This window comes from Mus caroli, unplaced genomic scaffold, assembly GCF_978045245.1.
Source record: "Mus caroli unplaced genomic scaffold, Mus_caroli_1 scaffold_12, whole genome shotgun sequence".
NCBI lineage: Eukaryota > Metazoa > Chordata > Mammalia > Rodentia > Muridae > Mus > Mus caroli.
The window spans coordinates 22,306,349-22,321,154 of NW_028227267.1; the positions used below are offsets into that span (position 1 = coordinate 22,306,349).

At 42.1% G+C, this 14,806-nt stretch overlaps 1 protein-coding gene across 2 annotated transcripts in view; it reads right to left on the reverse strand.

Annotated features, from left to right (window-relative positions):
- Positions 1–14,806, reverse strand: part of Cacna2d3 (calcium voltage-gated channel auxiliary subunit alpha2delta 3) — an 857,083-nt gene that overhangs the window by 519,253 nt on the left and 323,024 nt on the right. For both annotated transcript variants that reach the window (XM_085828480.1, XM_085828479.1), the window contains exon 5: positions 7,980–8,142. In XM_085828480.1, coding sequence (XP_085684606.1) covers positions 7,980–8,142 — 163 coding nt within the window. The remainder of the gene's footprint in view (positions 1–7,979; positions 8,143–14,806) is intronic.

Genomic DNA, 14,806 nt, shown 5'->3' on the forward strand with positions numbered 1-14,806 from the left:
AGTTCAAAGAATGATACTCATGTGAAAGAACCTGAATATAAGACGATGGATAGAAAAGGAGAGGGAAGGGCTCAGAACTCTTGGGGAATATAGACGAGGGGCCAGAGGATGACTCTGGGGAAAAGGCAAGGGCCAGAGGCAAAGAGATAACTCTGAGGCTAGGCTAAAGGATAGTTCTGTCCAGAGTCAAAGTGAAGGGAGAACGCCACCCAGATAGATGAGGACCTGAAGTAAAGGCGATTTAGGAAGATTGAAGTCCTGGAATCTAAGAGACAATGGAAAAGCTGTCCTGTTAGAAAGAGCAGTGGTCTAGACTCACATTTCCCAAGTATTTATACTTTAGCCTTCCAACAGTGATGACAGAAAGCTCCATCTGTACTTGGAGGTGAGCATCCTCTTTGGGTTTGGACAGGGTAATGTTGGAACGTGTGCCTTTTTCCAGGTAGCTGTAGTCTAGACTGGAATGTAGACTCGGGAAAAAGCATCATACCCACTGACTAGCCTTTGTAGTACTAGAAGGGACTCTGCAGCTGTCTAAGAAAAAATGGTCATCATCAGTATCAACCAGCTACAAACCCTTTGACCGCAATAGCAATCTGCCTACAAGATATACTGGTGCAATTGTACACAGATGGTATCTGAGTCAGCAACTGTTTTTTTGGATTGGATTTAAGGCCAATTCTGTGAAATGGTACCAATGCCTAACATTGCTAAAGTGGCCAGAACTTGGGACTGGGTAGGCCATGGGCCTAGGAGAAAACCTAATACTATTACTTTTGCTAAAAGAACGTAGCCATGAATTTACTCCTAATGACATAATATCATACCCATAGATCAGTGCCTCAATAGATCAGTGCCTCATTCGGCCCAAATCAGAGAGGCTTCCTTTTGCATTAGATGGGAATTAACACAGAGACCTATAACTGGACAGTGTACAGAGATCGAGAGACTGTGGAGAACTCATTCTTAGTGGGATGTCTTCATCACTCTGTTTCCCCAGCCCCACCCCTGAGGTGCAGGGATCTTCAGGGAAGGGGAGGTGTAAAGATAGAGCCAAAGGTGAAGGATGATTCATAGGAAATGATATCTTCCACGTACAACAGGACTAATGCACATATGAATTCACAGAGACTTTGGAAGCACACACAAGACCTGCACATGTTCAAACTACACAGGATTTCAGCACTGAGAGGAGGAATTAGATTTCAGCACTGAGAAGGAATACCTGTGCCCCACCTGTAGCAAACAAATTATCTGTAATTGATTCCCATTGGCAAGGAAAAAAAAATCAAGTTTTATTCCATGGCATGCCATTGGGTATATCAACACTCTAGGGCAGGCCCTGTGCTCAAGAGTAGTTGGCCAGCACAAATTACACTCAGCAGTATTTTTGTGAACCTTTTGTTTCATTTTGATGCTTTTGCTGTTTTTTGTTGTCATTTGGTTGCGTTTTGTTTTGTTTTGTTTTTGTTTTGTAGAGATGTTCTTACTGTTTTTTTTTTTTAATCTATTTTGATTTTTGGTTTTGTGGGGCTTTTTTCTTTTCGTTTCTTCCTATTTTGTTTTTATTCATTTATTTCTTGGTTTTTCTTCTGTTCTGAAAGAAGAGACAGAACATCAAGTTGGGTCAGTATGAAGGTGGGGAGGAGCTGGGAAGATCTGAGGAAGGGAAAACATAATCAAAATATATTGTATAAAAAGGTTAATTATAAAATAAAGTTACTCTTGGGCAAGGGTAAAGGAGTAACTCTAAAACCAACAAACCAGCAAACAGCACCGGGTGTCTCTCTCTGTGCTAGGCACTAAGTTGAATGTTACCACTCTACCTACTCCAATGCTACAAATGACTTCAGCCTTGCAGACCAGTAAACAGAGGCCCTGAGAGTTTCCCAAGTCCCTCAAACCACTGCTTATGAACAGGACTGACAGTCCGGTCCCACCATCATCCAAAACCTCCTGGGTGATTTTGGAAACAATCCTACCATAGCACAGGGCAGTGGCTGGAGTGGGCATAGCCTAGGAATGGCATCACAGAAGCCTTGGACAAGGACACACTCATTTCCTACCTGTCACAACTAGTAGTTAGAGTGATCTTACCAAGTTTGGCTCATGTAGTGTCCTTGGACCTGTTGCTAGAAAGAAGAGCTGGAAAGATTTCCCCTGAAGAGGGTAGTCCCCTTTGCAACCTAATAGCCCAGGGACTTGCTGTCACAGAGGCACTGGGAGGAATCACACTTGTGCACTGACCATGCCATATGCACAGCCAGAAGCAGTAGGGGCTGTGTGGCCTCCTAGGGAAGCTGACATGTATGTATGCATGAATCCACCCTCCTATCCACTCATGTACAATCTCTAAGCCAAATGCAAGCCTGTAGGGCTGAGACATACAAAGGGCCCTGTGATACTCTTCTCCCATTAATATCACTTCCAAACAGTACAAATGAATAAGCCAACGTGTACACACACGTCACCCTATGTCCATGTGCATGCACATAAAGTCAGAAGTGTGAAGGAGTTATCCTTTGAACTTGAACCCATCCACTCACAACTTAGGTTTTGTCAGAGGTAGTTCCTGGGGCCTTCCTAAGGACTATACTGACCAGCTACCGGATTGGGAAGAGGGATGCCTTGATTGTTTTTGTTTAGAGGCAAAGCTTTACTTTAGTCTGAAGTCTCTGATATTGACCCAGAGTTTGACTCTAGAGCCCTCACTTACATACTCTAGAAGAGCCAGTAGACAGGCTGGAAAGCAGGAGCCAAGCCTCCACAGGCTTCAGCTCAGCATCCCAAGGAGAAACAAACCATTAGAGTTGGGATTTATTTCTAACATTACCAGGTTAGTCCCTGGTGCTTAGCACAAACCTCTCCACTTCCCTCTGCATCACCCCCACCCACATATTCAAAGAAAAAAAAGCAAGGAACTTTAAACAGCCTTTTAAAGGGTTTGTGAAGGCTTCTTGCACATCAAATGGCTCTTCATAAACAACATTTTAATGATTTCTGTGTAAACAAATCAGAAACATATGGATTAAATTTTCTTCAAAATATACACATGTAATTAAGGGGGAAAGTGCTTGGCAGAATGCATTTTGCATTTTATCAAACTCAACATTTGAAAAATAGGTCGAGACAGATGACAGATGCAAAACCAGAGAGCCCGCCTGCCCTACAACACACACACACACACACACACACACACACACACACACACATCTTCTTAGCAGGAGGCCAGAGTCTGCCTCGTTAGACCTTGGCTCTGTCTCTGAGCTGTCTAAGAGAACCTCCTGTACTATAGCAGATGAACCACTCTCTCAGACTCTGTAACATTGGCAATGACTCTTCCGAAAGCTACTTCCATTTTGTAGGTCCTCTAAGTACAGCACAGCCTGGCAGTCCATTCATGACCTCATTGGCACTCATCTGAGAAGTCTAGTAGATACATGCCCTAAGATACATCTTGAGATTTACACATCCCCATAACCTGTACTAGCGTAGTGCCCTTCTGCTGTCCCCCCACTCCTGTCCCCCACAAGACTAAGCAATGAGAGGAAGCAGCAAAATTAGGTATTTGCTGTTCCTTCTCCTCTTTCATGCATGGATTAAGTGCAAGCCTGTTTTCAGTTGCCCTCTTCTTCAAGTGTTCCTTGCAGCAAGAATTTGACAATGTATATACCATATCTATGGTATTACACTGGGGTTCCTACCTCATAAGCTCAACATGATTGATATATGTGTGCACTGAGACGCCAGGCCTTAGAATCCCCGTCATAGCCTCCCCAGTCCCAAGCCATGTGCACGCCTCTTCCCTGGATGCCCTCCAAGCAGAATCCAGAGTCTTCTCCCTTCTCGGGCTTCTTTAGAGTGAGCATATCCCAGAGTACACTGCTCAACCCTTCTTGGCCAAGTGGTTAACTACATAATGCCCAGTTTCATGGCTTTCGCTAGCTTCACTAGCTTCTTATGGCTCTCCCATCCTCCCACGGCCTGACAAGACTTCCGAGACTCCGTGGATCTCTTTCTTGGACTATATAAGAAGCTTCCAGAGCCCAACCTTCCTTGCTTAAGTCCTTAGTCCTCTTGAGTAGAAACGTCCTTGTCTTTAGAGTTTAGTACTTCCACACCCCTAAAAGACCTACTCTCTAATGCTATTCACCATTGTGATGAGGTATTAACTATGAATTTTGGGGCGACACATACATTTAAGTCATATTCATACTATATGGCCACCATGTGCCAGGCATCCTTGCCTATGCTTAATTTTTTAACAAAGCCTCATCGGCATCAGGTATGTCATTACTTATCCAATATCACTCATGGTTGGAGAAACTGAGGCACACACTTGTATATAGTCACAGATGTGGTGGTGGGATAAACCACGATACACAAGATTCTCAACTGGCAGATTCACAAGGCTCCCAGCATCTTCTACTCCAATCAGCCTTATTCTAAGCTGCCTTCTCTCTTTAGGAGAAAGGTTGTGAGCCACTAAAGGTCTTTTCAGTTTCTTTTCCATTTGAATCAGCTGGAGTATGTCTCTATTGCTTGCAAAGTCCATGGAACAGCACAGCGCTGGCTGACTAGGAAAGCAGAGCTCAGCAAATAACCTGGAAAGAGGCTCAAGACAAAAGGACACTAGACAGATGCTGTGGATTCCTGTCCTCAGAGAAGTCCAAGGGCAGAATGAATGAACAGAAGCAACACATGCCCTGGACAAAACCAGGCATCACAAGGCACATGAACTACCTAGAGCAAAGCATGTATGCTACCAAGGTCTAGAGGAGCAAAGGAGGCTGCATTTGAGCTGCTTTTGAAGGGAAGGCATTAGGAGAATCAGGAATTGGGAAGGTAAGGGCAATAGGAATTACCTATTATCACCTGGGTGGGCAGAGGAGAGAAATGGAAATGATGGAGTCAATTGGGAGAATAGGGCATTTTCTTTCACAGATACACAAATATACATGAACCACACACAGATTGTGCACCACTCCTCTTATAATGCTTAATACATACAGATATGTATACATCTATATGTGGCATGTGCATATAAATCTCACATGCTTTCAGATTCTTAAGGTGTGCCCTACTAGTGACCCCCAAGCCTCATGTTCTCCAAGATGCCTATGAGTGTAGCCCACACAAAATCAGAAACACACTGAAACACTGCAATTAATTTGTGATTGCCTTTGTAAATCATTTGTGGATTTCTTGGATATGGGTTTTGTAAATTACCTCGAGTTGCAATGTCAAAGGTTGGACATGCCTTAAAGGTATGCAGCCAAGAGTGTAGGTTTGTCCAGCCCTCTGTTGGCTCACTGATGGTCTCCCAAAAGGACATGTCCTGTGCTTCATTTCTGGAAGTGTCACCTACACTCTAAAGGCCTCAGCCTAGTCTTTCTCATCTCCAAGAGTCAGACTCAAAGCCCCTAACCATCTGCTAAGAATGTTTTAAAACGACTGCTGTATCAGAAGCCTCAGGATCCTCAAAGGGATGTTCAAAGAGGGGAGACAAACCAGCTCTTTTGAGGCCCTGTGGGATTCGCACTTCTGTCTCAGTTTGTGAAGCTGCAGTGTCTTCTGTAGCCGAGACGATAGAAACACAGATCGGCAACCACAGGGGGAAACATTGGACTGGTTGCAGTAGAGGCAGGAAGCCCATGGGAAAGCTTTGGGGTTATCTGCTGCTTTGATGTACAGCTGGAAATTCCACCCGACAACCAAGAACACAGAAGCGACTAACAGGGATCAAACATTGCTATGCACTCATGGGGTCCAAACTGGCAGAGGAGAAGAACCCCGGGCTAGTTTCCTTTTCCAAAAGCAAGATTTCCACCCCAGGGACATGAGAGGCAGTGACCACGCCCAGAGTGTGTGTTTTGTGTACATGTCGTCAGAAACTAGATCTGTGCTGGAGACTTCTAAACATGATATATATTTCTGCAGTTTGAAAAGAGACTTTGAGAGGCTGGTTTGAATTAGAGTAGAGTCAAGAATTTTTTTAAAGTACTCCCCTCTCTCTCCTATGGGCAGTTACTCCCTGCCTGGCTGAGACAAGATACAGCCCCTGGCTGACCCTGGTTCACTTCCCACTGCCTGACAGGGTGACAGTTGAACCTGAATAGGAAATGACAGGCAGATCCCATGAGGACTGCCAAGGATGACTTAAATCTAGTTATTAAACTCCTATAGCTCAAACTCTCAGACTGTTAGGATTCTGTCTAGCAATCTTAATGATGCCATTGTAAAGCCTGTGTGACCAATGACAATGTGAGTTCTTTACCATCAAACGGTACAATTATGCCTTTTAATCCCAAGATGAAATGAAGTCTCTATCAGGTGTGCTAACGGTTTATGCAACCTTGAAGTCACTGTCATGTTTTAAAAGATCATTCTGGATTGTTTCATGTCTGAAATGACTCTATAAAATCATACTCATATTTCATCTTCTTTTTTGAACATATTTAATGCTAGAAATTTTCCACCAGCTACACTGCACAGAAATTCATTTTCGTTTCGAGCAGCTATTACCAGCATCCTGGAGGACTACCCTCTACTGCACAGTGCTGAAAACCAAGGCAAAGCTCTCTTTGTGACCTAGCAAGCCCTGGCAGGGGCAGCTGTAACTCCTTCGAGGCACTTTAGACTGCTATCAGTCTCCAAAAGGGACTGAGAAAAAAATACCTTTTCATTCCCTAACAATATGAGCAAAGGAAGTGTGTTCCCCTGGATTTACTGTCTGCTGGCTTTGCAGAGATGCTCGCTATCTTGTTGATACAGTCTTCCTGTTATCCCATTACCACAGCAATTCCGCGACAGACTGCAAATTCTTTGAAAGTTCACCCTGGGATCTCTAGTAATGAGCAAAATAGTTAATGAAACAAGAGCTACCTGCCCTGACTCTGAAGAGTGAGTATCAGGCAAACAGGAAAGGGCACCATCGAGTGTCCAGCCATAATACTAGGGACAAAATAAATGTCCTTGAGGTACAGAATTGGGAGCTTATGGTTGACCTAGTCCCTTACTAGTGACATAGAATAATTCAGCAGCTCATTTAATAATCATGAGATTTCTCACATTGACTCTGCCCACCTTGCAGTCTTTGTCACCACTGCTTAGCTATTTCTGTAGGTTGGGAGCATGGCTCTCACATGCATAGATACATACACACATCACTGTATCCCCTTGACTATGTAGCCCAGGCTGGTCTTAAACTGGAGGATATGTTCCTGCTGCTTCTCCTTCCAAAGTGCTAGAATTACAAGGGTGTGCCACCATAGGCAGCTTGGACACAATTATTATTCCCATCACAGAGGGGAAGAACTATGTTCCCCACAAATGGGGTTGTACATCTATGATCACCTTTAGAAGCAAGTGGGATAGGGAGATTAGCCAATATACCTGGATGTCAGCCCTTGGCCACCGAATTACCAATTCAAATGGGATGATGGGAAGGTTGGGCAAATAACTTCAATGTCCATGTGAAGAATAGATTTCAAGAAGTTAAGCCAGGACACATAGAACCTTTTTATGCCCATACGTCTCTTTGCCATAAGGAAAGAGGACAGCCTGCAGCTGGTCCCACAGCAATCCCAGAAACTCCCAATCCTTAAATACCTTCAAGGAAGGAAAGCAGGAAAAGGGAGGGACAAACTGGGTTCGTAAGCATGTTTAATCTGGCAAGGTGACTTTGCAGATAAACGTGTTAAAGGAATAAAGCCATGCTGCCAGCTTACAGAAATAGTTAACCAGTTTTAACAAAGTCTGCAAGGCAGGCAGAGCAAATATACTTACAGAAGAAGCCTGCTGATTTCTGCACTGCACATTAACATGAAGGAGAGAAACAGCAGCTGAGAGACTCCAGGCAGAACAGGTACATGGTTAGCCCACCTGGAAGATACCTGAGTACTTGACGTGTTGCTGCACTAAGGGGGTGCACCTGGATCCTCTTCACCCTCTAATGGGAGCAGGACAGGGAGTCTTACCTTTGTTGTACATGTTCGTTGGCACTTGGACATCACTCAGACTGATGTTCACAGGCAAATTATTAAAATGGTCATTGGGGGCTAAGATGAATTCCTTTCCCAATTCCAAAAAGTTCCCGTCTTTGTCCCTCTCGTTGATCAGCACAGCATTGAAGTATTCATACTGAAAGAGAAATTCAGAAGATATTAGAGGCCAGTGGTTCTGGGGTTAGTGCTGACACTTCAAGGCAGACCTAGGCACATATACTGTACTCCTGCTTATTCTTAGGATGCCATCTGCTCATGGAACCAGTCTTTAAGTCTTTGCTACACTGGCATGGGTTCCACAGCATTATAGGAATATTTCCAGTGTTATTCAATATTCTTGAAGAAAGCCTTTATCGTAATACACAAAGGATTGCTTAAAAACATTTTATTCTTGAAGATAGAACACATGTCCTAAGGTACCTTACACATTTAAGTTGAATGCGGCTTAAAAAACAATAAATAAGAAAATATATGCTATGTCAGATCACCACAGTTGTAGAGAGAAAAGGAAGTACAGGGTTAGTAGAAGAGGAAGAATATAATTTGTTTTACAGAATTTATTCTTTGGTTTATTTATTTATTAGTTTATACAGTATTTTTTTTTTTACACAGAATGCTTAGGGAAGACTTTCCTGCTATGGCAATTTTGCCAGGGGGCATGATGAGATGAGACTATCAACTGAGAGAAGATCTAGAGAAGGCATCTTCATCAGAGAGAGAAGCAGAGAAAGACTTTCTCATACAAGTGCTTCCCACAGAAGGCTTTGTCCTCACTGTCTCACATATACAGAATGCTGACTGCATGGTGGAAATTATTCGAAGGCCTTGAGGGGTTAACTTGTTAGAATCTCAAATTTCATGAGACAAATGTCTATGAGAATCTGAACTCTGCAAATGAGGAACCTGAGCACACAGGTGTATGCACGGTGTCAAAAGCTATAACGCCAACAAACGGATGGGGATTCAAACACCAGTGACCTACACACCCCCAGAACTTGTGCAATGTGGGAAGACACCCAAGGGTTTGTTTGGTTGGAATTTACAGATCAGGATTGTAAAAGAATTATAATGATAAGGGCATTAACGAAAACAAACAAACAAACAAACAAACCAGGTGTGCACTACAGAAGCAGAGTAACGGCTCACCTACAGTAATGTGGCAAAGCAACATAAGATGCTAAAATTACAACACTGAAACAGACCTAAGGGGGAAAGCTTCGGATGGATAATGAGATGGTACACAGCTAAAGAAATAATCCGTGTTCTTTAAGGCATGTCAATGGAAATTCCTTCACCTGAAAACCAAGGGCGAAATTAGACTAAACTATTCTAGATCTATGGGACAATTGCAAACATGAAGTGTGTGTATGCAGAAGGGAAGGAATGTTATGTAGAAAGGGTTGAGGGAACACTTGAAGTTTTAAAGTGTTTTCTAAAATTAATGACGGACACCAAACCACAGACCCAGTAATCTCAGAGAACACAAAGCACAATAAATACATAACTCTATGCTGGCACTTTTCATATTCAAACTACAGAAAATCAAGCATAATTCCTGAGAGATGCTTGTGGGGGGGGGTGTTTCATCTCTACAGAACTGCATTGGCTAACCTTGATTGCCAAGCCAACTCTATCTGGAAGCAAGTGAAACGCAAGTGGCTGCTCCTGGTGAGAGAATTTTCTCAATTACATCTTTTGAAGGGGAAAAACCCACTGTAAATTTGAGTGACACTTTCTGGTGACAGTCCACATAAGGGACATAAAAGATGGAGACTTTTGCATCTGACCTGCTTGCCTTCACTCTCCCTGACAAGTTCATCTGTCCTGTAGGTATTAGAACCTGCTTCTTTGGAATTCCAATGTACACTGAAGACAACCTGAGGCATGCAGTGTTGTGGACTGAACAACGATCATATTCTTGGGCTTTTCATTGGGAAAGAGCTATTGTTGGAGTAGCCAAACCGCAGCCTGTAAGTCACTGTAAGAAGACTCCCTTTAAGACATAGATTCATTCTAGTAGTTCTGGTCTTTTAGAGCAGTAGTCCTCAGCCTGTGTGTCATGACTCCCTTGACAAACCTATATCTCCAAAAAAATATTAACATTATGATTCGTAACAGGAGCAAAATTATAATTATAAAGTAGCAACAAAAATAATTTATGGCTGGGGGTTCACCACAATGGAAACTGTGTTAAAGGGCAGCAGCATTAGGAAGATTGAGAACCACGGCAGTAATGACTAATAACAGCAACCAAGACTAAATCATCACACTTCTCTTACAAACCATGAAAGCAAGAGGCAAGCAGAGTATACTGCTAAAGTAGCCAAAGAAACTCAAAACCATCAAGGTGGAATTATGTATCCAAACATACTTATACTTCACATGTGAGCAAGAAATGGGGAGACCAGGTCAAATGGAAGTGGGAGAAGATTTGTCATTAGTAGGACACTTGCTTTGCAAAAAGTCCAAGGCTTTTCATAGAAGGACAAGAAAAGTGTACAGAGCAGAAAGTATGGTTCACATAAAGAATAAATGAAGATACAAATTGTTCTCTGTAAATCTTAACTGACCTAACATGTAAAGGCTTATTCAAAATAAGGCCCATAAGTTATTGGAGGATAATGGTTGGTGGATACAGAGAAGGGATTGCTTCAGGGGTAGGGAATGTTCTATGCCATGGTTTGAAGATGTTTCTTACAAAGTTCAGTTATGGTCAGTGTGATGACAATAACACACATCTATATCATGAGGGCCCCCCCATGAGATTTGGTACCCAGATAGAAGGGCTCAATAGAGGAGTTCACCCTATTTGCTGGTCTGCCTCCTGCCACATGAAAATAGTGTTTCTTTCAGCCAGAGGTTATAGCCACTGTGCTACACTCATCAGGACTTTGTCAGTTATCACTGGGCTTCACCTGCAAAATTGAGCAACAATACAGATAAAGTGAACAATAGCATGGACAGAATTGAATTGGCATTTGTATAATAGATATGTCATCCAGGAAGAACACAACATATTTGCTTGCCTCACAGGTGAAGGTGTTTGCTGCAAACATTCACCAGGATAGACTACATTTTGGGCCATAATATATGCTTTCTAGACTTAAAGGAATACAAACCACATCAAGCATTTTCCTTGTTCACAGGGGATTAAAGTAAAAGTAAAAGACAGTTGAGCACAGTGGCAGTGGCGCATAAGATTCCAAACATCTGGGGATTAAACAATACATTTCTAAATGACACACAGACCAAAACCAAACAAACTAACAAACTTTGGACAATTTTTAAAACATTAAGAAAATGATAATATAAGTGATCAAAACAGATGAAACAGTTGATAGGGGAATCATAACACTGAATATGCATAACACTAAAAAAGAAAGCAAGACCTGGAAACAACCACCTAAGCATCTATTCCAGGAAGCTAAGAGTGATTCGCACATCCGATCTAAAGCAAGGGACATCCAAATGAGATAGTATTTCTTCTAATTTGTAGAACAGAAATCAGTGAAAGAGGAAACAGGGAATTAATCGAGAAAATCAATGAAAACAGAAGCCTATTCCTGAAGAAGATTTATTAGAGTGAAAAGATACCAAACAAAATCATCAATGAGATGACTGGACATCAGACAGAGTCCGGGGGCCACTAGGTGCAAAGTGCCCAGGGTTCAGACCCAGGACAGTCCCTGGGTGCACTTAGATCTTCTGGTTAAGGAGTTGCAACAGCACCTCTGAAATCTCTAAAACTATGTCAATGGAAATGTTACTAGAGACCCAGTGCCAAAATTTACATTGATTTATATTGGGGGTTGGTCGATATTACCTAGCAACCTAACCTGGTTGGCATTCATACAACTTCCTAACTAACAAGTATACTACTGTAGTCAGTGAGGTCCATCTGAAGCATGATATTTGGATTTTCCCAAATGTGGTGCATTATAACAAAGACTAAAGGTAGAAAAACATCATAAGACTCCCTCCATAAACATAATACGTGAGGCACGTTCCGTTACTCTGGTAGATCCCTGAGAAAACCAGCTTCGGGGGATTTGCCTGCTGCTTTCAGGGGCTTCAGTCTGTGTTCTACTGCTTTCTGACTGAAGAAAGACAGAGCTCTGTGACATGAGGGCTTAGTATAAACAAAGTGTTCCTCTCCTGTCTGCTAGGAGATGCACAGGAAGGGACCGATAACAATCTATACTCTTTAAGGCATCTACTCAGTGACTTGGATAACCTGCTTCCTCTAACTGAAACCCATCTCCCATTTCCCCCTCTTCCAATAATATCATCAAATCACACACCAATCATTGAGTTAATACTGATTAGTCCACAGCCACTGTAGCCTAGTTCTTTCTCAATGATTGGAGCCTCTTAGGAGTCTACTTCACTTCCAAGCTGTAATACATATTAAATTAAATCTATATGCCTTCTGTTAGGCACTGATTTCCTGGATGCAGAAGCACTAATCAAAAATAATTTAGGGGACTTTATAAAAATCCAAAATTTCTACTAGTTAAATTACCATTATAAAATATGCAAGGAAGCCACTGCTAAGCAAGAGCTGTTTGGAAGCCCCACCAGTGACTTGCACCAACAATACATACCAAGCTCACATGAGCCACTTAAAATTCCAGTCATGATTTGGGCACATATTATACAGGAAGGCATATAAACAGCCAATGTGCAGACTAAAATATGTTCAACATCATTAGCCATCAGGGAAGTGAGAAATAAAATCCTGATCACATGCCATTTCATACCCAAGGGATAGCTAAAATAAAGAACTCTGGCATTAAAATGCTGCCTCTGATACACAGTAACCAGAAATCTCATGTAGGTGCTTGTGAGAATATAAAATGCCATGAATATTTTGGGAAAATATTTTGTGCCTTTTCACAAAGTAAAACATATACCACCCTATGACCCAGTGGTTCCAGCCTTAGGGAAATGAGAACATACACCCAGAAGAAAAATACTTGTGTGGATGTTCACAAAAAAAAAAAAAAAAAAAAAAAAAAAAAAAAAAAAAAAAAAAAAACAAAAACAAAAACCTTTCCTAACAGACCCCAAATAGAAATAGCCAAGATAACCCGAGGAATGAAGGGATGAACCTTTGATATGGTCATGCGATAGGATGGGTTACCATTTGAAAGCAAATTACTGATACATTGAGAGCATGACTAAAGCTCAGGTGCATTGTGGGTACACATATGAGATTCCACCCATTGAAAGTTCTACAGCAGGCAAGGTTACTGTACAGTTGTGAGGCAGGGTTGGGGTTACTGGAAATCCTTCCTTTTCTGTAGTGAGGGCCACACAGGTGTATTCATTTCTCAGTTTTCATTGGATTGAATGCAAAAGCAAGCAATCAAAACAAACAAACAAAAGAACAAAAACAAAAACAAAAACAAAAACAAAACCCTGCGTTTCAGTAAATAGGAATGAATGGAATGGGTACCCAAAAAATGCAGCCACAGTGTCTTTTAATTATTTTTAAAGTTACGGATTCGGGAACTTAATTTTCATGCATATTCACATGTGTAGGCATATGCTTGTATATTTAGGTGGAGGCTGGAGGTTGGCACCTGGTGTCTTTCTCGATCATTGTCTACCTTATTTACTAAAGTAAGATCTCTTAATGAACCCAAAACTTGTGGGTGTTATTAGTCTAGCTAGCTAGGTTACCCGGGGACCTGATATCTCAGCCTCAGGAGTGCTGGATTACAGGCAAGCTATCACATCTGCCTGGCTTTTACATGTGTTCTGGGGACCTAAACTCTGCTCCTTCTGCTTACATGGCAAGAGCCTTACCCAAGGAGCCAGCTTTCTCATCCTCAGTTCATAAACTGTATAGGTCTGAATTTATATTAATACCCCTTCTTTTTTAAGCACAGTTTACTTGGTAAGTACCACAAATACAAGTAGTCATATTTTTCTCCTGAAACAGAAATACCTTAATCACCAGGGTCATAGAGCTCCTTATGAAGACTTTGCTTTCTTGGCCCTCCCCACATAAACCCACATGCTTCACAGACTGCCATGTGTTCTCAAGCTTAAACTCTCGCCTCCCTACTCCCATGGGACTCATAGTTGCACTTCCAAAAACAAAGCCACGGCCTGCTCCCTACATGACAGAGCAGCTGTGGCGCACACACCCTGGAGGCCTGGAGGCAGCTTCTAAACTGCCATGTAATTAGGTAAATCTCACAATTCAAGACGCAAAGGAAGTAAGATGAAAATGTAACCATGCTATGCTCACCGGTGAATCATCTTTTATCAAGGACAACTGTGTGTTGAGCTTGTCCTGCCCAAGTCGCAGAGTCCATTTGTATTGATTTTGAAAAAGCTTCCTTATCATAAGAAGAATTATTCCTCAAGGAGGTGGGATGCAATTCATAACAGTAGCAAAATTACAGTTACAAAGTAGCAACAGGAATAATGTTATGGTTGGGGGTGGGGGGTCACCACAACAGGAGGAACTGTATCAAGGGGTCTCAGCACCAGGAAATTTGAAAACCACTGTGGGTATCAGAGATCCAACTCAGTCAGCACCATAGCTGGCATGTGTATTTACTCATGAAGACATATCTCTATAAGCCATCCCTTATAGTTTAACTAGGCCCATTCCTTGCAAGGCTTCTCAAAGCCTTCAAGTCATTGGAGAAGGAACAATATATACATTAAACTGGGCTGTGTTAGATGAGGTGTCAGGCGGAACATTTTTCAGATTTGTCTGACATGCTGCTATTCATCTGAGCATCATAGAGCTCACTTTACATGTGTGCATGTGTGTGTGAGCA